Below are 25,803 nucleotides of genomic sequence, written 5' to 3'. Positions count from 1 at the left end.
CCAGTAGCACCTTTAAGACTAACCAATTTTATTTTAGCATAAGCTTTCGAGAATCAAGTTCTCTTCGTCAGATCCCTCTGCTCTTCTGTGTTTGTCCAGTCTCTGTATCAGGCATCTGACGAAGAGAACTTGATTCTCGAAAGCTTATGCTAAAATAAAATTGGTTAGTCTTAAAGGTGCTACTGGACTCTTTTTGATTTTGCTACCACAGACTAACACGGCTAACTTCTCTGCAACAGAGAGGAAGTGTAGCTGCAAAGAGCAGCATCCGTCATTACCAACCCCAGAGTGCGAAGACATCCATCTCCCCAGGGTAATTAACAGCACTCTGCAGAGCGCTTCACTCCGCCCACTCCTTCCAACCTGGATCTCTCACTGTCTCAGAGGCAGGCTCCTGAGTGGCAGCGTCTATCCATGTCCCCTGGGCGTCAAGGCATCCTGCTGTCTACTATCTCTGACAGCTGGTACGAAGTCCCAGCAGGGTGGAAGGTAAATCTCAGATACACAGGGAAGGGAGCACCATCAAACCCGAAGCTTTTACATGCTTAGCAGCTTACCTACCCAGCCCTGGGCCATGCCTTATCTGTGCATTTTGGTCAGCTATTTGAAGGCTGACTTTGGCAGCAAGTGCTGATTTAAAAAAAAAAAAGCCGAACTTCTTTGATGTCACTTTAGATCACCGAGTTTCAAAGCAAATGAGAAAATGAAAGTTTACAGCTAAAATTTCAGAATTAGCCATTGGGTTTGATCCAGCTCAACTTTTCTGCAGGCTCAAGGACTTCCATCAACAGAGCATGACTTTCTCAGGTGCCCTCACCTGCTGAAGCCTGAAATGCACCTCAAAATCAGGGAATCTGAGGCTGATTGGGAAGGAGGAGCCAAGAATGCTGTGCTTTTCTGGTGGAATTCCTTGCGCCTGCAGAAACAATGTGCTCGATCCAATTCAATGGGCTCTGCCACCTCAGACTCCGTGTATATGGATGATGTTGGGTATATATATCTATACCACCACCAGGGCTTTTTTTCTGGGAAAAGAGGTGGTGGAACTCAACGGGTTGCCCTCAGAGAAAATGGTCACATGGCTGGTGGCCCCGCCCCCTGATCTCCAGACAGAGGCGAGTTTAGATTGCCCTCCACGCCGCCGAGCGGCGCGGAGGGCAATCTAAACTCCCCTCTGTCTGGAGATCAGGGGGCGGGGCCACCAGCCATGTGACCATTTTCAAGAGGTTCCGGAACTCCGTTCCACCGCGTTCCCGCTGAAAAAAAGCCCTGACCATCACTACCCTTCCTCCAAGCAACACTGGGCAATCTCTCCTGCCTTATTCTTCGTCTCTGTACAATTCCAACAACACGAGGTCAGTCAGGCTTATATTTAGGCCCCTTCTCCATGGTGAACTTTACATCGGGCTTTCTCCGTATTCAACCCCTGAGGATCAGAGACAATTTATTCATCGGTTCTGGCCCTGTACTTCGATTCTTTAATTCTACACTTTGGGGGAGTCAAACTGAAGTGGTGGTGTTTTTTTGTTTTTTTTTGCACTATAAAAATGCCTCCTTTCTACTGCAGGCTTTGAGGACACATCAGTTTTGTTAGCCTATCGGCTGAGATCAAATCAATTTCATTAGCACGACTCCTCAGTTTCCTCAACTGATAGCTGAAGAAAGTTACAAGGGTTTTTGGTTTTTTGGTCTTTTTTAAAATGGCACCAAGGTTGAAATGTTGCAACATTGCTGCCTGAATTTTTTTTTAAACGATAAAAAAAAGGATGGAGTAAAAAGTACAGGAAGCACAGGTGAAAACTTTGAAATATCAAGTGGGATTCAGGCTCTCTGCAGAATTTTTGTACTGCAGTGCCCCGCCTCCCCCAGCAGTTACAGGCTCCCCCCCCCCTTTCAGGTACAAATGTTACTATTTTATTTTTTAAAAATCAGGAAAAAATGGATTGGTTGCTGTTCAACCAATTAGGACACAGGGGGATAAAGGGGAAGGTACAAGGCAGGGCCAGGGCCAGGCCTCACACCAAAGAAAGCATTCTGCATTTCAAAAAGGCTCCAGTTTGACTTTTCTAGAACAAAAAAACATTGGGGAACATGTGCAGGGAGAAAAGCTGCAGAAAAGCTGGGAAAATGTTGATTCTGTGGCAGATGCAGCCTTCCTCTGTGCAGAACACAAAAAAGTCTGGGAAACAGTTTGCAGACTGGATCAGGGTATTTTGACCATGTGTGCAGAACTCTGGAGAGAAATCAATGCACTATGGGGCCAGAACTGTGCTGAAAAGACCTTGGATTCTCCATCAGACTCCACATTTGCCATGAATCTTTTGCCTTACCATTAGCCTTACCCTTCTTCCTAACTAGGCCGGCTGATGTCTACCCTCTTCCCCCCTTTCATGGCTGTTACACTTATCTGGGGCTCCTACTGCACCTAGGACTGCCAGGTTCCCTTACCCTTCCAGTGAGAGGGGGTGGACCCAGCACTTACCTTGTGCCTTGCCCATGATCCTTTTTGTGTGTGTGCTTTGCAAGCTTCTGGTGCTTGCGTTATGATGTCACTTCTGGGAAGTGGCATCATCACGCTGGCCATGGGTATGCTCCTACGCTTTGTATGGGGCTAATTCTGGCCCATTTGGGGCCAAAATTAGCCCCAACGACACACAGAAGTACACCTGCAGCCAGCGCTACCATGTCACTTCAGGAAGGTGGATTGGCAGGCAACAGGGCAACCCCCTGGGAGTTCATCTGCCATTAGTAGGCACCTGGGAACCCTATCTGCACCCCTCCCCCCCAATGCTGCCAGTAGATAATACAATATATCTAAGTATATGGAACAGCAGTATAATACATTATATACATAATGATAATCAATGCATTAAGAACTAGGAATGCCAATTTGGTAAATATGTTTCCTATTTGACTCTAAGTCACTATTCCGAAGGTCAAAGGTTGGGGGCACACAACCTCCACTAACCTTATTTCGGGGCCCTAGGGCTTGTGGGTCTCTGGGTGGGGATGCCCACTTTTGAACTGGTTCTTCTAGCTGTCCCTTTAGTCTCAGGCAATGTTCTTTAGCATCATGCCATGAAGTGCTCCAACAGCAAGTTTCTGCATATCAAATCTCAAGTAAAGAGGAAAGACATTGCCTTTTCCCTGGCCACCTGGCCACCTGAGCCCTAGGGCTCTTTTTCCTCTTTCCTGACCTGGTACCTTTCTCACCCTTCATTGTTTCTCAACATTTAGACTGTTAAGTCCCTGAGGGCAGGAACCTGTCTTTTTTGGCTGACACTATTAAAGCAGTAAGCACATCATGTTCTTACATAGTGCAAAGCTCATTCATCTATCCACAATTTTATATCTCTGTATCATCTTTGTGCCACCCTCTCTCCATGCTTCGATTTCTCTGTATTTCCCTCCTTGCCAATGCAATTAGTGCAGGAGTAAGTAATCTTTTGGGCTCAAGTGCCAGAAAAAAGCAGCATCTACCTGTAAAGATACTGCTGTGCTGACAAAAAAGATCAGCACGGGTAGGAGAGGGGGGTTGTCCTTGGCCAGACAAGCCTGGAGCAAGCCAAGCTCCAGCAACACCGCCAGTGTCTGAAGAAATCACCTTGAACTTGGCTGCTGGCTGTGCAGTCCCAGGAGCCGATGACAGGTATAAGCCATGTCTGTTGCTTCCTCCTGCACTGCTAGTCCCAGCAGGGCCACCAGTGCCTCAGTGGCTTGGGCGGAGGCATCAAGCTTGGGTGCCATGCAAAATGACAAGTTTGAGGGGTTGCCTGTCCCTGGATCAGTGCATGGTGAGTTGAGGGGCCATGAGATGGTTTCTGCAGCAACTTTTGATAATACCAATACTTGACAACTGTAACATGGTCGACATTGGCCTGCCCTTTAAAACAACTTGGACATTGCAGATGGGCCGGAATGTAGCAGCTTGATTGTTGTTACGGTCTTGTCTGGCTCAAAACAGCTTCACTGGCTGCCACATCATTTCTGAGTTTCATTCAAGGTGTTACATTTGACCGTGGACCCACATATGTGAAGAACTGTCTTTTCTCCATGTGCCAGCTATGGTCTCCAGCTTCCCACCTTTTGGCTGTTTCCTTGCTAAAGGTAACCACCTGGCATGTTTTCTTTGTCGTTGCTCCCACTTTATACTGCGGGCTCCTCACAGAGATGAAGGAGGTGCCATCCTGAGAAACTTTTTAATGGCAGCTTAAAGCTGTTTTATTTGCCAGAGCTTTTAATGGAGTGTAAGTTGTGGTCCTTGTATGGACTGTGGTGGTGAACTGAGGGTTTATTGTTACTTGGATGTTTTAAAATATGTATCATAAGCCCCCTTGAGCCACAGAGAAAGGTGAGGTATACTGTACAGTTTTAGAACAACAGAAATATTAACCAGGGGCAATCTGACAGCAGTTCTGGAGAAGGACCACAACTGCCTTGGTGTCCTCCCCTGCTTCCCCTGCACAGCTTTATTTCACAGTCCTCAAAAAAGCCACTTGTTGAAAATTAAGAGCACAGATGCTGGCTCGATGCCTGGACAGCACTTTCCAACCGGCAAGCTGTGCAAACTGCGCCACGAACCATCTCTTCTTTCCTGAAAGAGATCCAGTTCTGAAAGGCAGCTCGGCCTGCAGATGGACAGACCATGAGCAGCCATGCAACCACAGCAGGGAGTCTTCTGGGCCAAATGCAGATGATCCGATCTTGGCCCGCTCACACAAGAGGTGCACTTTCACTTACAGCAGTATCAGTTGGAAATCAGTAAAACCAGAAAAGGGGAAACGGTGGTTTCCCTTCACTATGATACCAAGATGTGACTATGATTTGCCATGTTCTTGAGGGCCTGGGTTTGTGCGTGTGTTTTTAAGAAGGTGCCTATTAACTATGGCATGTGCATAGGATTACTCTGAATTTCAGGAAGTTGACCTAGAATGGAACAGAGTTAGGCACTGCAACAGAAAATAGAAAGGATGCCTATAGCTAGCTCAGAAAGTGGTAAGTCTGGCATACAACTAAGTAAGCTTAGATATCTGGTATACGCAAACTCTTTTACTTCAAAAAGAGGGAAAGGGGAGAATATCTGATCTGTACTGATAACATTGCCAAAGGTAATCATGAAGTATAGAAGAGTAGCCCAAATTAGGGTTGGCACATCTGCTATGGCAGGACACCTCCCGCCAGCAGCCTTGCTGCCACTCAGAGCAGAAGAAAAATAAACCAAAAAAACAGCATATGGGGAAAAGAATGATGTCAGTCCTTTCTAGGACTTGCCAGAAACACTATGGTTTTACCATAGAGTTTCCAGTGATTCCTAGATAGATGTGAGATCACCTCTGACGTTACACTGTCATCAACAGCCTCCCCCACATGTCACCACTCCCCTGAACTATGAACTCACGAGATCACTTTCAACCAGCCAAACAATAATATTTATAGGGTTCCCAGTGATAATGTATGTGAAGCAGTTTAAATCCCTGGAATCACTGTATCAAGGGTCTCCAGACCTGATAAGACTGTGAACACTTTTGGAAGAGAAACAGTTGTGAACGCCATCACAATATGGTTCCCATGGGAAGTGGAGCCAATTAGAAAATGGCTGTCATGGGGACCAATTACAAAAGATGAGTACAAGAGAAAATAAGCATGCTCCTATGATAGGGGCAGCTATTTCTCTATAGGAACTCACTAAGGTGATGTCTCCTAGGAGCTTCTGAAGCACCTTCCACTCCAGTGAGGGAAAGAAAAACGGGCTTTAAAATAATATATAAAATAATTCAATACAAACTTATAAATACATAAAACACACAAACAGAAGACCTATCAAGGTCCTGGAAAGCCACAACTTATGGCTGATCCGTAATTTCTACATGCCTGTCAGGTTGTCAATCATATGCTCCTATCTGACTCTGCCTTACAACACTGTGCCTACAACCTGGCTTACTAGATTAGGGCCAAAACTACTCCCAAGGGCACAAAATGGCTGCACTGACTTGAGCATTTGCCACAAAAGCTGGTGACTTGCGCTGTCAAAGGCAGAGGCAATATCTGAGGTACGACAGAGCTGGAGTTCACAATTTGGCATCCCATATGAAGCAACCTGAGAACAGTGTGGTCATCACTCATGTCACCAGAGGCTCAGTCTGAGAGTCAGGCCAGAGAACAAGGTATCATGGAGCCTGGTGAAACCCGCCTGCTCAGCTAGGAACTGAAGAAGTACCCTGGGTCAGCAGCAGAGGGGGGCACATAAGTGCAGCAGGAACAGATCGGTCTGTTTAAAAAGCCCTGGAACAAGCCAAACTAAGTGCTCCAGAAGTTACTGGGCTTGGACCTAGGCTGTGGGGATAACGGCAAAGGGTGTTGCTTTATTCCATTGTTGCTATGGTCTAGTTCCAATGGGCAGCCCCTGCAGCACTGTCTATACCATAAAGATCCCTTGGCTCAGTTTGCTCCAGGCTGCCAGCAGCCCTCCAAGGCAACGGCCAACCAGGAACTTTCCGAGTGTTAAAGGGTCAGTCCACCCCTGGCCAAAACGGCAGCTCCCACTTCTGGCAAGCAACTACAGCCTGACAAAAAGTACAAAACCAAGGCCCAGTTACCAGAATTCCCACCTGGATATCCCTAGAGCCTTAACACAGAGACTGCTTTGAGGTATCACTGAAGTTGTGCCTGTCTGAGGTCCATTTGGAAGCTGATGCTCTGCTGAAATATGGGTAAGAATTTGAAGTGGGGAATCAAAATAATTTTAGTATGATTCGGGATATTTCTCAGAAGGGTCTTCTACACATCACTGGATTCAAGAAGCCTCAACACCAAGGTTGGAATTCGAACTAAAAAAAAAAAACAGGGCCCCCCACCAATGACCACTCAGTCTACCATAATCCCAACGTGTTCAATGTGCCAATTCTGTAGTTAAAATCAAAAGACTTACACTATTTCCATTGTTTTCTGTCAATCCAGCACAAGGAAAAGATTAAAGGAGACCTCAAAATAACAATAAAGAGGCAGGCTGGGCCTATCCTTTAAAATATCAAGGTAGGCCAGACCATCCTGAACTCCTCTCCCGTTTTACAGAGTTGCCATACCATGAGATGATAGGCCACGGGACCTAGCTTCAAAAACTTATTGATCTCTGGGCATTCTTTAAATATTTAATTCTCCCCACCACCACCAGCACAACCACCGGTCCTTTCCATGGCTTGGTTTCTCCATAACAACTACTTCCTTGACACTGCCAATTTAGGTGCCTTAGGGATCAGCAACGTTCGAGGAGAACAGACAGGGCTTGGGTTTCCGAGATCTCATTCAGACAGCTCATGCAGAGACGAATCTATCATAGCAATGTGTTTATCGGCCTGGAAAAGATGATGGATTGTGTCGGCTCTGCTGGGAGCCGTCCTTAAAGGGAAGGATTCAAATAATGTAAGCCTTGCATTCCTATTTTTATCTATAGCTGCATTTATCTAGAGAGCAGTGGCTCTCAAATTCTTCTGCCTTGAGGTTACCGCTCCCCAATCAGCTCATCAATGAAGGAAAGGGCCGGGTGGTATCTCACAGTTCTGCTCTGCAGAGTTTATGCATTCCTTTAAATTCCTTGTGCTTATCGGGTAGCATTGTTGGGAAAAGAGGATTTCAGGGGCACTCAAGAGAGAAGATGCCCCAGAACTCCATTACCCTTGGAAGAGGCAAAAAAGATCTGATGAGAACTGAGTGTTTCCCCCCCCCCCACACCTAAGCATGTGCAGAGTGGCTTTCCCTCAGCATCTGGCAAGCACAACACAAAGGATTCCATATGTGTATAAGATGCCTGCAGCTCTTCAATGACAAAGGGAAAGAATGCTGTAGCAGAAACCTGAGAGGCACAGAAGCAGCAGGAAAAAAAAGAAACCCTCTGCTCTAGGCAGAGATTGCAAGAAGATGATGCTGTGAGAAATTGAGTTTCCGCTGCACAGACTCTTACAGGCCTGAAAAGCCCTCTCAAAATTCCTATAAATTGCTATTGCCCTTCTCTCTCTCCCTTCGGTTTGCTTCCCAAGCCTTCCTCTTCTTTGATACCTTTGGATGAACCCATCAATACTCACTCTGCGGGTTGCAGAGAGCCACATTCTCATCAACCGAAAGAGCCACATTTACTTCCATTCCTAGCCTGAGGCCTGCATTTCCAGGAGGCTCACACAGCTTTTCCATACCGCCAGCACTGGCTGTTTCTAAGATGGAAACCAACTGCCAGCCACAATCACACCAGCCAAGGGTCTTACCCACTCTCCTGAAACATGAGGCATGTGCCACGTTGAAGAATGGTGCACAGAAGCGCCGCAGGTTGTATGTCAAGGGGCAACATGTGGCAGTGGCTCCTAAGCCACTGAGTAAATGTCACAAGTTTAAACCCTTTAGGCCTCACACCCAAGTGAATTGACCTCAAAGCGCATATTCATCCCTTGTAACCCTACTTATCCTCTGTTACTTTCCTCAACTGCAAACTGATTTGTATGCTCCCCGGGGCAGAGTTCTCTCTCTTTCCCATATCACTGTGTTACCTACATTGTTCTCTAAAGCACCATGTATACTCTTCACCCAAAAAAGCTGTGGATTTGACAGCCAAAACCCTAGAAGTTTATACCTCTAGTCCAGCCTTTTAATGATACTGCTGCAGCAAAAGGAAATGCATTGCTGGTTTCACCTACCTGACCCACAGAGTCCCTCATCCTCCAGCAGATGGGACAGGAGGTAAGCAAAAGGGACCAGGGCAGCAGGAGGCATCTTTAGGGATGTGACTGTGGATCAATGGTAGAGCATCAGCTCCGCATGCAGGAGGTTTCCAGTTCAATCCCCAGCATCTCCAGGTGAAAGGACCAGGCAGTAGGTGACATGAAAGACCTCTGCCTGAGACCCTGAAGAGCTGCTACCCATCAGAGCAGACAATACTGAACCTGATACACCAAAAGGTCTGACTCAGCATGAGGGAGCTTCATGGGTTGTGTACCTGATTCCCTATTTGCTGCTGCGGGAGTGTCAGATGTGATCTCAGTTCCAACCTGGCAACTCTACATGAGATGTTTGTTCAAAATGGTTTCTTTCTCAGAGTTCACCAGTCTGTAAGAAGTGGACCAAACTGGCATGCTAACACACATAAGAACATAAGAGAAGCCATGTTGGATCAGGCCAGTGGCTCATCCAGTCCAACACTCTGAGTCACACAGTGGTCAAAAAACCAGGGGCATCAGGAGGTCTGCCAGTGGGGAAGGGACACTAGAAGCCCTCCCACTGATTGCCCCCCCTCCCAACACCAAGAATACAGAGCATCACTGCCCTAGACAGAGAGTTCCATCTATACCTTGTGGCTAATAGCCACTGATGGACCTCTGCTCCTTATGTTTATCCAATCCCCTCTTGAAGCTGTCTATGCTTGAAGCTGCCACCATCTCTGCCAGGCCCACTCTGTGCTACTGCCCACATACCCCTACTTCTCCGCCTGCTCCGTGATGGGTCCGTGTAAAAAGTCAGCTGAGGGTCATTGTCCGCTTCAGTTCCAGAATCTCCTTCGGGGTTCAGAAACGCAGAGCCAGCTACATCAAAAAACAGACGAGAAATAAAACATTTTTTTAAATTGGTAACATGAGCTGCTAGAAGGTATGAGCTTGTGTTCCACTCCCCCATCCCTCAATTGCACAAAGAGAACACTTGTTTATATTATCACTCATATCAAAGGTTCCTGCTGACATGAAAGGGTAGACTCCTCTTTGTTTTTCTCACACATAAATGTCAAAGTGATCTTTTGTCTACATGCTACACGGGGCCCCAGGTTCCTTTTACATCCACTCTTCCTCCACTCATACCCACAGGAAGTTTCTGGATGGGAAGAAACATACAGAAGAAAAAGAAGAGTTCCCTTTCAGGCTCTCCAGGGTCTGAAACATCACCTGATCTTTTCAGCTGGAGATGCCAGAGACTGAACCTGGAACCTTCTGCATGCAAAGCAGAAACTCTTCCACTGTGCCACAGTCCCTACCTCAAAGGAGCACAGATGTGGATACACTACAGACATTATGACAAGTTCTTGCTATATGCAGAACACAATTAGGGGATGGATATGGGCACAGCATTGTCAATATTGTTATTAAGGAACAAAATATCTGTTATTATTAAGGCAGTGTACAAATTATTGGGATCGCCCCTCTCAATTGGAGTATCCGTCTTGGGCTCTCTTGGAGGCCTCTTTTTTGGAATTACTTTTTAAGTGGAATGCATTCAGGTCTACTAACATTAAAATGGGTTTTGCTCCTCCAACAATCTCTGCAGCTAGAGACGTATGGAGCATAATATCATGACAATATCAACTTGACCTGTTCTCACATGCTAAATTAACATTATGCTCAAATTCAGATTTAAAAATTGGGAAGAAATCTTTCTAATGGAAAGCTTGGACAAATATGGGAATTTTTACTTTAGATCAATTGGGAAATGATGATGAGTTTTTGTCATTTTTCCAACTGAGGTCTAAATATGATTTACCAACTTCTGCTGAACGGGAATATTTACAATTGCAGCATTTGTTGGTATCCACATATGAGCTGGCAGCTTTTAGTGCTTCAGAATCTTCCCCATTTTTGGAGATTCTTATTGAGTCAATACAGAATGTGAAACCAACAGTATTTGTACATGTATATTTGAGGCTGGTTAATAAATATGATACACAGAGTCTTAGAGATTAATGAAACAATGATCTGGAGCATCCAATTTTGCTAAAGTAATGGGATAAGGCTTTAAGCAGTCTTTTTATTAAAAGTTTAAGCACAGCATCTAACTGTTGGCAGTGTAAATCACAAGACACTTCTCTTAAGATGCCGGGTTGGTGTCATGGTTAAGAGCGGCAGAACTCTAATCTGGAGAACCGGGTTTGATTCCCCACTCCTTCACTTGAAGCCAGCTGGGTGACCTTGGGTCAGTCACAGCTTCTTGGAGCTCTCTCAGCCCCACCCACCTCACAGGGTGATTGTTGTGGGGATAATAAGAAATTACTTTGTAAACTCCTCTGAGTCGACAGTATATCAATCAAATGTTATTATGTTATTATTAAGCATATGCTTTGGACATTCTCAGTCACCCGGCTCTTTTAGGAGGAAGTTATTAGTCATATTAATTTTGTGTTAGAAAACATTTATTTTTGAGGATGCTAATGTACTGTTAATCTACTTACCTGTCTCTCGGAATCTGACTGATAGCCAATGGAAATGGACTCTCCATGCCCTTACAGTTGCTAAAAGACTTATACTTCAACATTGGAAAGACAAAAGCACACTTCCTATAATCCTCTGGATTTAAGACTTTATAAACTTATCAAAAATTATTATGCTAATAGTGTTTTTGTAGCCAGCACTGTTTTCTTTTTTTCCCCTTTCTGTTTGCTTTTTTATTTTTTCCTGTTTTGTACTAATAAAATAATAAAAACATTTTTTAAAAGGCAGAACGTACAGGGATGAGTATGTATACTGCAGAGATCTGAATATGGGGCATGTGGCTACACTCCAGACACACCAGAGTAGAGGCAGAGCCACCAGTGTTAGATGTCTTGATTCTTTGACACCCGCAATTAAAGCTCTTTATCCGCTCCTACCCCAGTCTGAATGAATAGCAGCCACTTATACAGAAAGCAAACATACACACACATCACCCTCTTCAAGACAATAGTTGGGTGAGCAAATTTCTCCTCTTTCATTCTTTTATCATACTGGAGTGTTACTCTACACTGACTACCGTTCTTTCTGAATTCCATCTTAACTGGGAGAATTTCTAAAATTCTGAAATTTAAGCATGTGCAATTTGCTGTCATCAGCATCTTTTTTGGACACAAACACACACACACTCCCACCCACAAACAATTGTGGTGTGACTCTATGTATGATGCATTGTGATTGCTTTTTTGCAATGTTTTCTCAATGTACACATGAGCATCGATGAAACATCTCACCAAAGGAATCATATTAATGGCCAAAGTGACACGAGTTTGAGAAGGTGATTGTAGTTAATCCATGTAGCCATCATTTGCCTACTGCTAAACAGGGACACTGGCTCTCCCTCCGTTAGGATGGCATTCCGTTCACAAACTACAAACACTATCATCAAACAATCAAATAAGCATTCTCCTCACCCCCTCCAAAGTTCAAAAAAGGACAGAAAATGCTCTGAACACGTCTTCTCACACTGTTTCCCCACCACCATCCTCCACCATATTAAGGGTTTTTTTTAAAAATCAATAAAATAAAACAATAAATGTTTAAACCCTACTGAAAAGAAGGACATCTGTGGGGCTTGTCTCTGTATCCTTGCCCTGCCCATGCTGCCTGGATGATTCAATGTTCATTGGCTCCGGATTGCAAATCTTTCATCTCCCCTGATCTATCCATCTAACTTACCTGTTTCCTTGGCGGTCTACATCCTCTTAAACAGAGAGAAACAGGGAAGCTACATGGCTCATCTCTTGAATGTTCCCACGCACACTTTGTGCCCCTCATTTGCATTAATTGTATTTACACATTTCACACTGCTTCCTAGATACTGCAGTTTGAGATCTAGTTAATTCAGTGTACGCACCAGCACAATAAATGCCACTGCCTAATGAATGTTACCAATTGCACAACTACACAAACCTCACAGGCTTGCTAACATAGCTGATTTTCAGTGGTGCATGACCTGCCTACAATGTTGGCCCTAAGGCGCATGTAAGCCAAGAAATTCAGTAACAGCGAGCATGCATCAACACCCAGCCAAATGCCATGCTGAACACAGCCTCCATGCAGACAGAATGTCACGTGCAATGGTGTTCATTGTGAACTGCGAACAAATTGTCGACTTGATCAAATGAGGCGCCTGACTCAGCAAAGACATGGGCCTTGCGAACAAGGTAAGTTTGAATGTCAATTGCCTTTTTTGTGTGCATGAGAAAAGCATAACGTTAAATGAATTGCTAGGTTTTACCAAGAACAGTTCACAAAAACATCAGCAATCAAACAGCTAATGGAACCTTCCAGGGATACTTTCCTCTGCATCAGCAAAGCAAGGGTGAAAAGCTGGTTCCAACATGAACAATAAAGGATGGACAAAAACTTGCTTTAACACCTACATAGGAGGAGGATCACCGACTTCCCGAATTTTCCCTCTTCTAATCAATCAAGTTGGAAAAGGAAGACTCATTCTCTATTTGAGGGAGTTTCCAGTTAGGATGATACAGAATACTGTGGGTTTCTGCCTGGTAACTCTTTCTCGCTAGAGCCTCCATGTTCTCAGGACCTGATCCATTATCTCACGGGCCCCAGACAAGTACGTGGCAATTTCTGCTGCACTTTTCTGTTTCTCAGAGGAGAGAATGGATCTCTGTTTCATAACATTGCTCTTTTTGCAGAATAATGGTCAAGGTCCGATCCTAGGGTTGCCGGGTCCCCTGGAGCCCAAACCAGGGGATGGGGGACATGCATCAGGAGTATTTACATACTGTGCACTGTGCGCACTGAGCACACTGTGGAGCTCCTAGGCCTGTTCCCCACACCTTTTCCCCTTTCCAGCAGGTGAGAGGTGGCGTGGGGTGAAGGCTGTGAGCGGGGGATCCTCCATCCCCACCGGGGGACTGGTAACCCTACCCAATCCTGATAGTGCCAACAGGCTCTCAGTGAGTGGGGCAACATTACCTTTTTTTTGGCAGGTTTTATCAATGCATGTTCAAGTATTGTTGCTGGAGAAGGGAGTGAGAAAGGAACTGAAAGATGCTGCAAAATGCACACAAACAAAATACAGATTTTTTTCTTTAAAAAACAACAACCAGAAGAATGGAAGATTCCAACTGCATCATTTTTTGTTAACACTCACAACCCACCAAATAATTTATAATTCTACAATTTGTGTGTGGAGGAGTGGATTCAGATGAGAATTTTAGAAGCATCCCTGCCTTCTCTCTTATTTATCTCCAATGGCTGGATTTGGGGCCAATCATATCACACACATCCCTTTCCTAAATGGCAGCCTATTTACTTTATCCCATAGAAACTGATGGTAGTTATGAACTTTAAACCGGCTCCATTCCTTCACCTGCAGAGTTCCATTTCTTGAGGTAAGAACATGGTGCAATAATGAGAACTGGCTTTTATTTACAGAAATGAAACAGTCACATAGCATGACTTTTTTTCAAGTGCAGAATGCTATCCAAATATTTACTTCTATTTGTTCTCACAGCTATCCTAAGAGGGTCATCATTATTCATGCTTTGCTGATGGAAAATGAGGCTGAAAGATAGAAGGGCCTTCCCAAGTTCACCAGGTGAATATGTGGAAGTTCTAAAACAAATACTCTTCAGGTTCAATTTTTGCCTCAAATGTAGTGATTTCATGGGGTGGGAAACCCCCTCTAAAAAATCTGTTAATTTTTTTTTGAAGTGGCTGTTCCTGCATGCTGCTTTGGCAGTCATTTTTGTCCTCTAAATAATTCCTTCTTGAATAGTCCCAGCCAGTCAGGGATCCCATAATAGCCATGGTGTTACAATGATATACAGATTTAGCTGTATGTTATCAGTAAAGACAAAAGAAGCCTATTAGCATAAGGTTACTAAGAGTCTCTCTACACAATACATCTGACATGTGAAGAACTCATGTCTGGAGATGCAATGGAAGCTGGGAAGGGTAGTTTAAAAAGATAGAGCCGGTGGCAGGGCAAAAGCTTTGCTATACACTGGAGCTATGTGAAGGGGCTGTCAAATGCCAGAAGGGAAACTTCAGCCCATTACAACCTCTCCAGGTCCAAGCCCAGCTCTGGAAAGCAGTTTCGGCCCATTTCCATTCTTTGATGCCCTCTGGTTGCAATCCCACAGAGTTTTAGACTGGAGAGGTAAAGATGAAATTACCTTTGGGGAGGTAAAGATGAAATTAACAAACCCTCTGAGGAGCAGTCTCCACCAGCTCTGTCTTTTTAAACTACGTTTCCCAGCTAACATTGCATCTCCCTACATTTGATGAACACACATGGAGGCTTCTCATGTAGAGAGACTCTCATTTAAGTAGTGGCCACACTTGCAGGGATGATGCCAGCCAATCAGAGATCCTCTATGAATTTAATCGTCGTTTTGCGAATATCTCTGGAAAAAATCACTGTAAGAGATGGATGAATTTTGATTCTGACAAATATTTCCACAAAAATCCTACACACGCCCCTCCAATTACAGGACAGCACAAGTCTATGGCTAAAATGAGCCTGGGAATTAGGCCTCCTGGGATCCAATCCTGCGCACAATTTAACAGGCCACAATAGCAGAGCACCCTACTGGCTTCCGTAAGGTCATCATTCTCACCTGAGCTATATCATTACCATCACACAGAAGTGAAAAGAGGTGGACATGATTCATTTGCACAAAAACAGGGTGAGTTTTCAGTGACAGTGAAGCTCACACATTTCCCTCTCCTGAACATTTTCAGAAAAGGGTAGAGGCCCCATGCAGCACAGGTAAGGGACAACAGCCCCACATGGCCCCTTCCTGGAACAATCAACAAGGCCGGTTTGCAACTCGATTCCCAAGCGCCACAAAGCATCTGTGGTTGTGGGCTCCAATTTATACCTCCCTTCTTAAAGAGGGGGTTTTATTTTAAAGAGGGAAGGGGTGTCAGACCAATTCATGCCAGACAGATGTGTCGATAATTTTTAGCCATGATAGTTTATAAGAACTTGCATGCTCAGAGGCAGGATATTCCTGAATATCAGATGCTGGGGAGAACAAACAAGGGAGGGCTTTTGCCTTCATACCCTTTGTGGCCCCCCTGGCTGGTTACTCTTGAAAAGAGGGGGGTGAGATAGATGCGCCTTCCATTTAGGACGCCCAGCCATGGCACCGCTCCGCAGCCAATCCCCTTTTCCACCCCAACCCCCAAAGAAGTTCCAGGTGGTACCTCGTGACTTGTTATTGATCCGCTTGCGCTGGCTACTAGAGGTATGAGATAGCAGCGTAGCCTGTTGATGGTTGGAGTCCACAGGGCTGGTGGCGATGATATTATCCTTGTACTTGTTCATCAAGGACAGCTTGGCATTGTCACTTCCTGAACAGGAAGAATTTAAGGCAAAAACTTTGAGAAAAAGAGACAAAAAAAGGGAGAAAGGGAAAGAGAAGGGGGAGAAGGAAAGAAAGAGAGAGTATTCATTTCCAGCTCTCCAGGCAATAAGTACGAGCAGTATCTGTGGGACACCAGAGAGCAACGGGGGGAGGACCCTTGCCATTTATACGCCCGGGATGGGTTCTCGGTTCTCCCCTTACCTCTCCCCCCACCATCAACAAACAAATTCAAAAAAGCATCCATCAGGATATAACTATGATGTGGTGCTATCCCGGTCAGTTTCTCTGGGGGTGGGGGAATGAGTAGCAATATCTGAACAATATAAGAACTGTTGAGGACTGATGCTGAAATTTCTCCCATGTTGTCACAGGTGGATTTTTTTATACTCAGAAGCTGTTCTGCAAAAAAAATGTAAGTCCAATCCACAGAAGCTCGACAGAGTCACATGTTTGACCTACGCCTCTCTCAGTAGGATAAACAGCTAAGAAATAGCCTCTGCTGTTTCAGGGCCATGCCAAAAGTCAATGAGGTGTTTTAGCAGTGCCACTCTGCCAGACCTGCTGCCCTCGCTAAGCCTCCCAGTAAGCTGCTATCCAGCTTTTCATCCACTACCATGAAAGCATGCCTAAGCATTCCATAATGACAAAGAAACATTAAATAACAATAGGGTTGTTGTTATTAATAATAATAAACATAATTTTTAATATACTACATGGACACTGCTCATTTTGTACCCGTGCCCTGACCCTACTCTAGCTACAGTGCTATGAGGTCCCTTGGAAAGATACAGATTCTGGCATCCCAAATCTATATGGATTTTATCATAAGAGAGAGAAAAAGGAAAGATCTATAAATACTTTTAAAAAGTTCTGGGATGATTTTATGAATTTATTTAGATAATTTATATCCTGCGTATCTCTCCAGTGGGGATTCAAAGCAGTTTACAATAGGGAGCCATTTTGGTGTAGTGGTTATGAGCGTGGGACTCTAATCTGGAGAGCTGGGTTTGATTCCCCACTCCTCCACCTGAAGCCAGCTGGGTGACCTTCGCCTAGTTACAGTTCTCTGGAGCTCTCTCAGCCCCACCCACCTCACAGAGTGATTATTGTTGTGGGGATAATAATGACATACTTTGTAAACTGCTCTGAGTGGGCATTAAGTTGACCTGAAAGGTGATATATAAATCAAATGTTGTTGTCGTTATTCTCCCCTCTTTTATTTGGACTGAGGGAGAGTGACTGACTCAAGGTCACCCAGTGAGCTGCTGTGGTGAAGTGGGGATTTGAGCTTGGGTCTTCCAGATCCTAACCCAACACTCTAACCACTATGCGAGGATAACTCTCTGAGTCATTAAAAGTAAGCCCTGAAAAGCTTGAAAAGTTTGAAGAACACGGGCTAAATTATATTTGGCATGATGACAACCCCTCATCCAATTGCACACATTTTTGCAGTCAGGTGCAGACAAGGTAAGATGATGCCCCCACCTGGTGTGAGATCCATGCTTGACTTCTCATTGCAGCCCTGCAGGGAGTCCAGGGTTCTGGTGACCTGGCTAGCAAAGTCCTCGCCACCATTCATGCATTCCCGCTGCAGGTGGTGGCGTAAGTCAGTGATGTCATATTCATAGCCGTCTAAGATAGGCGTCTCCCGGATGCTGAGGGTCCCGCTGGAGTTGTGGCCTTGCACCCGGGCATTCCGCAAGCTCTCACGGCCATGGCCCCCAATCAGCACAGAGGGAATGTAGTGGATCTCATTGGCTGCCTCTGCACTGGCACTCTTCTGGGGCTGCGGCACCCGACGACGCTTGCACCAACGCCGACGAGTATACAGGATCATCACCAGGCACAAGATGGAAAGCAGCAAGGCTATCATGCCCCCCTGTAGGATTCAAAATGGCTTCAGATGAGTGGAATGCAGCAAAATAGTAGAGTCCAGTAGCACCTTTAAGATTAACCAACTTTATTGTAGCATAAGCTTTTGAGAACCACAGTTCTCTTCGTCAGATGCATGGAGGGAATGAAGAAACTGGTCAGAGATATATCTACAATACTATATTAAAGTTGGTTAGCCTGGGCTCTTTACTATTTTGCGACTGCAGACTAACACGGCTAACTCCTCTGAATGCAGCAAAGTCATCACAGAGCTCCTGAACCATATTCCTTCTAGAATACCAATCTCCTTTCACAAAGGATTTTATTGGTAGCCCTTCTATTCATAATCAAGGAAGGTAATAACATTTTACTTTATTATCAGAAGAACTGTAGCCCTGTGTAAAGTTCTGGACAATCCTGCCTCACATATGGAAAAGCACACTATGGATTCGGTTTCGTTTTCTCAGCCATGCCGGACGCTCCTCTCGGCTGGTCCGGGAGGAAACGACCGGGCACCCTGACCGGGCGGCTGATCCGCAAGGATTAGCCCCCAGGACTCCCAGGGAGGGAGCCAGGGTCCGGGACGCGGCGGGAAGAACTCCCCGAAATCAATGCGGGGGGGAATTGCCCGTTTGTCCCTATGGAGGCCGGCAGACGTGCGCGGCGCCTCGAGTGCCGCCGGGCAACGAGAAACGGCAAGTAAAAGAAACAGGCGGAAGCCTGTAAACAAGCGAATCCCTTCTGTTCTACAAGCGTCTGTGAAGGAGAGGTTGATCTGAAGAAGACTCGCTCTTCCCCTTCGTTGAGTTCCAGAATTTTGTTGGCGCCCCCCCCCCCCAAATGGCAGCAAAGAAGCAAAGTCCCGCTCTCGGTAAGTCAATCTCGGCTACCTTGCAGAAGGGGGAGTCGCTCGAAGAGTTGGTGCGCAGGGCGGTGGTGGAAGCCATAAAACCCTTTGTTGACAAGCTGAACGAAACTGATCAAAGGGTGGGCTTAATTGAAAGCGAGGTGAAAACCATTAAGGCAGCAGCGGGGGGGGGGGGGGCAGAAAAGTCTGCTCTGGAAAGTGCGTCACTTGTGAAGGCTACAAAAAAGGAGCTGAAGTTGGTGGAGAACCAGCTGATCGGGCTACAGGTGGAACGAACGCAGACAACTTTGCGTCTCCAAAACGTGAAAGAGGAGGAAAATGAGGATCTGTGGGATCTGGTCTCGGAACTATTGGCGATACCCGCGAGGACGACTAAAGAAGAGGTTAAAAGCGCCATTTTGGAGGTCCGTCGGGCTTCTTCAAAATATGCAACAAAGCGACAGTTGCCTCGTGAGATCATTATTGACTTTTCATCTAAAAAGATTCGGGACACCATCCTATATAACTCATACAATGCGGATTTGGACTTTATGGGTTTGAAAGTCAAGATTTTGAAGGACGTTCCATTTCTAGTCCGGAAACGGCGTTTTAAATATAAAAAGTTTGCAGCTCTTCTGAGGGACCACGGAATAAAGTACAAATGGTTATTCCCGGAAGGAATATGGTTCAGATATAAAGATCAGGCCTATAAGATATTATCAGAAGACCAACTAAAGGATTTTGAGAATAAAAACCCAGAACTCTGCTGCACCAAGAACGAAGAAAAGGAGGAGCCGGAGGGGGGGGGGAGGAGGAGGAGAGCACCGCAACAGCAGTTGCACAGAGAGAACTGCGTCCGGGACCTAGAAGGGGGAGGAAAGTTTAATCAGAATTTGAAATGTTTATTCTCTGTATGATTAACCACTCCATCATTATCCTATGGAGCTATTTCTGTATTATGACAGTATGAAGGGAAACATTGAAGTGTAGTGTTTAGTGTTTGTAGTTCATTCCCCCCCTTTTCTTTTTCCACCCCCCTTTGTCCCTTCCCTCTCCCCTTTCCTTGTGATAGTCTTGTGTAGTGTTTTGTAGTTATGAAAAATAAAAAAATTTATAAAAATAAAGGAAAAGCACACTATGTGCATTATGCGCAGGCACCATGTTGTGTGAATACAGCACTGTGCATATTTTGCAGCTTTGTTACATGGAGATAAGTACCTTAAAAAACCCGTGTTTCCAATCGCATGTAAGAAAACTAAAAAAAACCACATCTTGGTCTAGTCACACAAAATGGCAATTCTACATACTGAAAGTATTGTACATAGCGTACTCTTGTGGTATACAAGGCAGGAGCCTCAAAAACGTAATTAATGAAAAGGACGGTTTTTTAACTTAACTCATGAGAACTATAGCATCTGCTGATATTTTTCCTGGCATCCACTTGTTTCTTCCCCAAAGTTCCACCTCCCCAAAGCACCATACCAATCTTGGCTTTCCTTCATCTGCTTCAGAAGGATCCAGGAGGCATCACCTTTGGGTGTTCAGGGACCACCCATTTCAAAACACTTGCCAGCATCATAATTTTGGAACTTCTGAATATTTTTTTTTTGAAAAATTTTTTATTGGGTTAGAATCAAATGTTTATACATTACAATCAATTTTCCCATTTCCCACTTTCTAACCCCCTCCCTTTCCCCCCCCTTTTTGTTGACTTCCAACAGTTTTCCAACCCTTTATCCCTTTTCCCTTACTCTTTATATATTCCTCTATCTAACAAATATATATTCTCCCTTTATTCTAAGCAATACTTCTTTAACTATTTTTAATGCTCTGTACCCTAACTATGAGTCCCTTTTTTCCATAATGGGTAAACAATTTATCCCCTTTTTCATAATTCCATTTTCAAATATTTCTATATATCATATGTAAACCATACATTCATATAAACCAGCCAGTTTAACTTATACTCTATATGTTATTCATTCTATCTTCTTCTCTCTATTTTGGTTATATTTGTTTACATTAATATTTCTATTCCCCTTCAATCATAAATCTATATATGATATCAATCAATTTGACTCATATATACCTTCAGATAAACATATTCAGTTTGGTACATTATACAGAATCAGAAAGAAAATATTATTAGTTAATCAATCCTTATAGTTAACACTTATGATTAGTTATTTTCTATCAATATTCTATTTATTATTCTATATATATCAATCTAATAACATAGCTGCTTAGAGATTCACTTTTGCCTCTTCTCCCCCCCGGTAAAGTCACCCCCCTCTACATTTTATTGTACTTCAATAGTTCTCAAACTGCCACAGTTCTCCTCCCACCTCCCATTTCTTCTCCAAATATTGTTTCAGCTTCTCCCAGTCTGTGTTAAACTGTCCTGAGTTCAGATTTCTCAGTTTTCTTGTCATTTTATCCATTTCTGCCATATACAGCAATTTGTAAATCCAATCTTCAATAGTTGGCACTTCTTGTACTTTCCATTTTTGCGCATACAAAAGTCTAGCTGCTGCCGTCATGTAAAATATCAACGTCCTATGATGGGCTGGAATTCCCTCCATTCCCAAGTTTAGTAGCAGGAGTTCTGGGTTCTTATTAATTTGAAATTGTAAAATCTCACTCATTTCTCTTATTATTTCCCCCCAGTACTGCCTAGCTACCTCACACGTCCACCACATATGGTAGAGGGAGCCCTCGTGCTTCCTGCATTTCCAGCATTTATTAGAAGTGTTCAAATTCCCTAGCGCAATCTTCTTTGGTGTCATGTACCAACGATAGATCATTTTGTAAATGTTCTCTTTAATGCTAGTGCATGTCGTTGTCTTCATTGTAGTCTTCCACAAGTATTCCCATGCCTCCATTGCTATTTCTTTGTTGAAGTTTATAGCCCATTTCACCATTTGTGCTTTGACTATCTCATCCTCAGTATACCATTTCAAGAGTACTTGGTATACCTTGGATATTCTTTTCTTGTCCTCTTTAAAAAGGGTCTGCTCTAGTTCCGAATTCTCTGTCCGTATACCTCCCTTTACAGAGTCCGAGTTATATAAATTTCTAATCTGTCTATACTGGAACCAATCGTAATAAGGTAGTAGTTCCTCCTGAGTCCTTATTCTGAGTTTAGATGCTTCAATTCTAGTTATTTCTTTATAAGTTAAACATTGTTGCTCATTATCAACAGCTCTCGGATCTATCACCTCATATGAGAGCAGGCAACAGCAGCAGCAAGAGCACATCACTGTTGTCACCACCGCCGCCACCTCTCGCTGTTGCCTCTCACTGCTGTGGTCCCTGTGCAGGCCACGGTCATAGCACAAGCAAGTGAGTGGGCGAGTGGGCAGGTGGGTGGGTGTGTGAGTGAGCGAGTGGGTGAGCAGGTGAGCAAGCGGGCAGGTGGTGGCAGCGGCGATGAATAGGGGAGGAGATTTAGACACATATCCTACTGAAAAATAATGTAGTGCGGATGGGTGACAATCGGTACCGCACTGCTTTCAAAGAGAGGTGCATCATATGTAACTTTGCCTGACCAGAGCTGGAGCAGGACCGGCGTCTTGTCCGGCAGCATTGGTGGGCAATGAAACTACCAGCACAGAATGGTGAAAGACAGAGCGGTGGCCTGGTTGCCTAAGCAACAGGATGCGTCCCCCCCCCCCAAAGGAGTGGCACAGCTAGGGAGGGGGGGACCCTGGCTGCAAAGATGAGCAAAAATATGTGGGAAGAGTGGAAGGGTAGAGGAGATTGAGACCATTTGTACTCCCTCAAAGCAGCAATTTTTCCCCCCAGCAACAAATCAAACCTCTCTCCAAACCCAACCTGCGCTAATCAGCACCCTGAAGCTTGACGTTACCAATTGAGAAGCAGGAGCCAGCCTCCCGGCTCCTCTTCCTTTTAAATCTTGCAAGACGAGGAGCAGAAATATATAAATAAGTGAAAGGCAGCCACCAGCTAACAGCTTCATATCTATTCTGGGCCACATTCCCATTCCCTCTCTATGCAATGGGTGATCTCGATAAAAATAAAATAATAACCATCATCTGCTCCATTAGGACAAAACATTAAGCGAGAGTTGCTAAATGGGCAGGAGAAGTGGCAGCTGGCAAAGTCTTTTCTAATGGGCAGCCTGCTTCAGCCACCCCCCCCCCCCAAACACACACACACATTCTCAGCCTAATGGAAACAGAACGCTCTCGCCCTTCCTTAGAGAAAAACACAAGCAGATAAAACAGAGCGGCAAAGACTTAAGACAGCCCTGAGCACTGTTTAGCACCATGGCCGGCAACCATCCCGGAGTCAGCGCTTTCAAGTTGCTCCACTTAAAGCCTTTGACACTTATTAAAATATTGCCGGGTCGCTGAAGCTGCAGCCCTTTAGAAAAGGAGAAAATGCAGTGGCTAACGCTGAAAAGAATATGACTGCAGTTTGGCTTCCATCAATTTTTCTTTTAGTGTATCAACTAAAACTAATCTCCAATATTGTTAATAGAATATCTACTAGATTTCCCCCACATCATCCAGCTCTTGGCCTTTTACAGAACCAAAGTGTTCCATTTCACATCACAGAGATGTTTGATCAACTCTTGGTAATTTTTTTTTTAATTGGATGGCATCCCCCCATTTCCCCCCCAACTTTCCTAAATGTGCAACCTGATACTTAGCCACATCCTCTGCCCCTGAAATCAGCAAAGCACCCCACATGGGACCCTTATGAAAGGGCCTCAAAATCCCACCCTCCCCCTTTTAACATCCAATCTGATGAAGAGTTCTGCAGAACTCCAAAGCTGACACCACAGTATTGTTTCATTTGGGTTGGTCTTCATAAAAGGCATCATATGGCTTTTGGTTTGGGTCATATTGTTCACATCTGAAACTTAATCATATTTGGAGTTTCAAGCATAGATTTTTGGCACATCCTGTCACCTGAATTTTAGTACCAAAATCAACCTAAAACAACTGAGAATTAGAGAAAAACTCTACGTAAGGCACGGGTAAGGTACGTACCTCCCCGCACCCTCTCAGGAGGACCAGACAACCCTAAAAAGGGCATTTACAGTATCAGCTGCTTTGTTTCCCCTCCCCGTCATAATAGTCCCTAGCATAAAATTTGCCTTTCCCCCCAGCACACTGAGTCGATGTTTTCATTGCACTGCCCATGATCCGAGAACTCTTTTGTGGTCAGCCACCACCAGTACAGACTCTAATGGAATGCTTGAAAAGTGAGGATGTTTTACCCCACTGTGTATCATTTTACACTTACTTACTCTGAACCTCATTTGCCACACTGCTGCCCACGCATCCAGACTAGAGAGATCTTTTTGGAGCGCTTCACAATCTGTTTCAGTTCTTGCCACTCACAGAAACACATAAATAATGTTTATGTATTTTTTGTGGTTAAAAAACAGAGTAGAAAAGAGGGTTCAATGTACACTAGATTTATACCCTGCCCTGTTCCTAAAGCTGCAGGCAACTCACAGCTACTAAAGCGGAGAGGATGTGGAATCTCATTTCAGACGTCACATTATAATGTATTTTACAACTTTCTTCTCCCTTTAGAAATGGGTGCAGGTATTCATCTGGTGCTTGAATGTCAAGCACAGAATATCATATATAACATCTGATAAAGATACCTGATGAAGAGAGCTTAACTCTTGAAAGCTTATACCCTGGAAATCGTATTGGTCTTTAAGGTGCTACTGGACTTGAATTATGCTGTGCCTTAAAAAACAATTTCACTGTGAAATTGCAATGTCCAGGAGAGATGCATCATTGCAGTGAGCTTTCTAACTTTCCTGTCCATCACCTAATGTGGGTGATGGGCAGGTGAATATGTGGGATATGGAGGGCGAGTGCACTCGGACGTTCCTTCCCATATCTTCATCTTCCCAGAGGAAGTTGCATTAGAAGATATTTTTGCAATTTTCTTCTTTTCCTTCTTTGAAAACTGGTATAATGGTTGTGCTGGCATTCAAACATGAGACGTTGAATGGTTTACTGAATGTATGTACCAAATTTTGCTACCAAATTTCATTCTGATATGGTAGTGCTCAAGGGAGATTCCAGGTCACATATACTCCCATCCCAGAACAGAGAATGCTAAACAGGGAAGTTAAACTCGGTGTCTGTTTATTCAGACAATTACTATTTGCAGGCTTTCATTTTTAAAAGAGAAAGAAAGGGAAACAAAGCTTCTCTGCAGACACCCACTTGTGGCTACTACTGTCAGGATTAAAATAAATGCTATGCTTGAAAATACTGGAGAAACGGAACCACAATGCAGTACTCCTCCCCTGAAAATGCAGTCTGATCCAGAAGCAAGAATCAAGCACCAAAAGGTCATCATAGGAGCACTTCAGTTTTACTGAAGAATCCCACCCACACACACTTTCATTGGTTGATTGGTGTAAGTCAAAATGGCCGGACACCATCACCTAGCAACAGCTCGTTACACTTCTGAAAATGCAAATTTACTCCTACAAATGCCACACGTTTATTTTGGACCAAGATTAACCACCCACATAACACCAATATGAAAACCAGCCACATCATTTCACTAGTAACCTACAAGAACTGGTGTGGGTGGATTCATTGATACATCCTGAAATGCAATTATGAGCCTCTAGTCTTTATGAAGGAAACCAAGCAACTTGCATGGACGGTGGATAATGATGCTGCAGGAAGGAACCCGCAGCTTAGTTTTCCTTGAGTTGGTAAACCAGGGCTGAACCATTTCAGACTGCACATGGTAGATCATACATTACATAAGCGGGGGGAGATCCTTTCTTCAAGTAGAAAACTAGGTACCAGGGAGGACAGACCAGAACCTTTCTTCCTGACTTGCTAGTTTCCTAAATAAAGATGCGGGGAGGGGGGTTGTATAGGTGAGCATTCAAGCTTCACAGCAGTCTGAAGTGATACAGCCCACATATAGGTCTCACCCCAATAAAGACTAGGTCAGAGTGTATTACTATATGAGAGAGAATATAATA

General features: G+C 44.4%; 1 protein-coding gene across 1 annotated transcript in view; it reads right to left on the bottom strand.

Moving 5' to 3' along the window:
• ASTN1 (astrotactin 1) overlaps positions 1 to 25,803 on the bottom strand; it is a 241,140-nt gene that overhangs the window by 123,650 nt on the left and 91,687 nt on the right. Inside the window, exons 3-5 of the mRNA XM_054980818.1 lie at positions 17,567 to 17,960; positions 15,921 to 16,094; positions 9,456 to 9,563 (exon numbers count right to left, since the gene is read on the bottom strand). Of these exons, the coding sequence (XP_054836793.1) occupies positions 9,456 to 9,563; positions 15,921 to 16,094; positions 17,567 to 17,960 (676 nt within the window). The remainder of the gene's footprint in view (positions 1 to 9,455; positions 9,564 to 15,920; positions 16,095 to 17,566; positions 17,961 to 25,803) is intronic.

The sequence above is a fragment of the Eublepharis macularius genome, chromosome 5 (genome assembly GCF_028583425.1).
Source record: "Eublepharis macularius isolate TG4126 chromosome 5, MPM_Emac_v1.0, whole genome shotgun sequence".
Classification (NCBI taxonomy): domain Eukaryota; kingdom Metazoa; phylum Chordata; class Lepidosauria; order Squamata; family Eublepharidae; genus Eublepharis; species Eublepharis macularius.
Note: the sequence above shows the minus strand (reverse complement) of the source record. Positions and strands in the feature narration are given on the sequence as shown.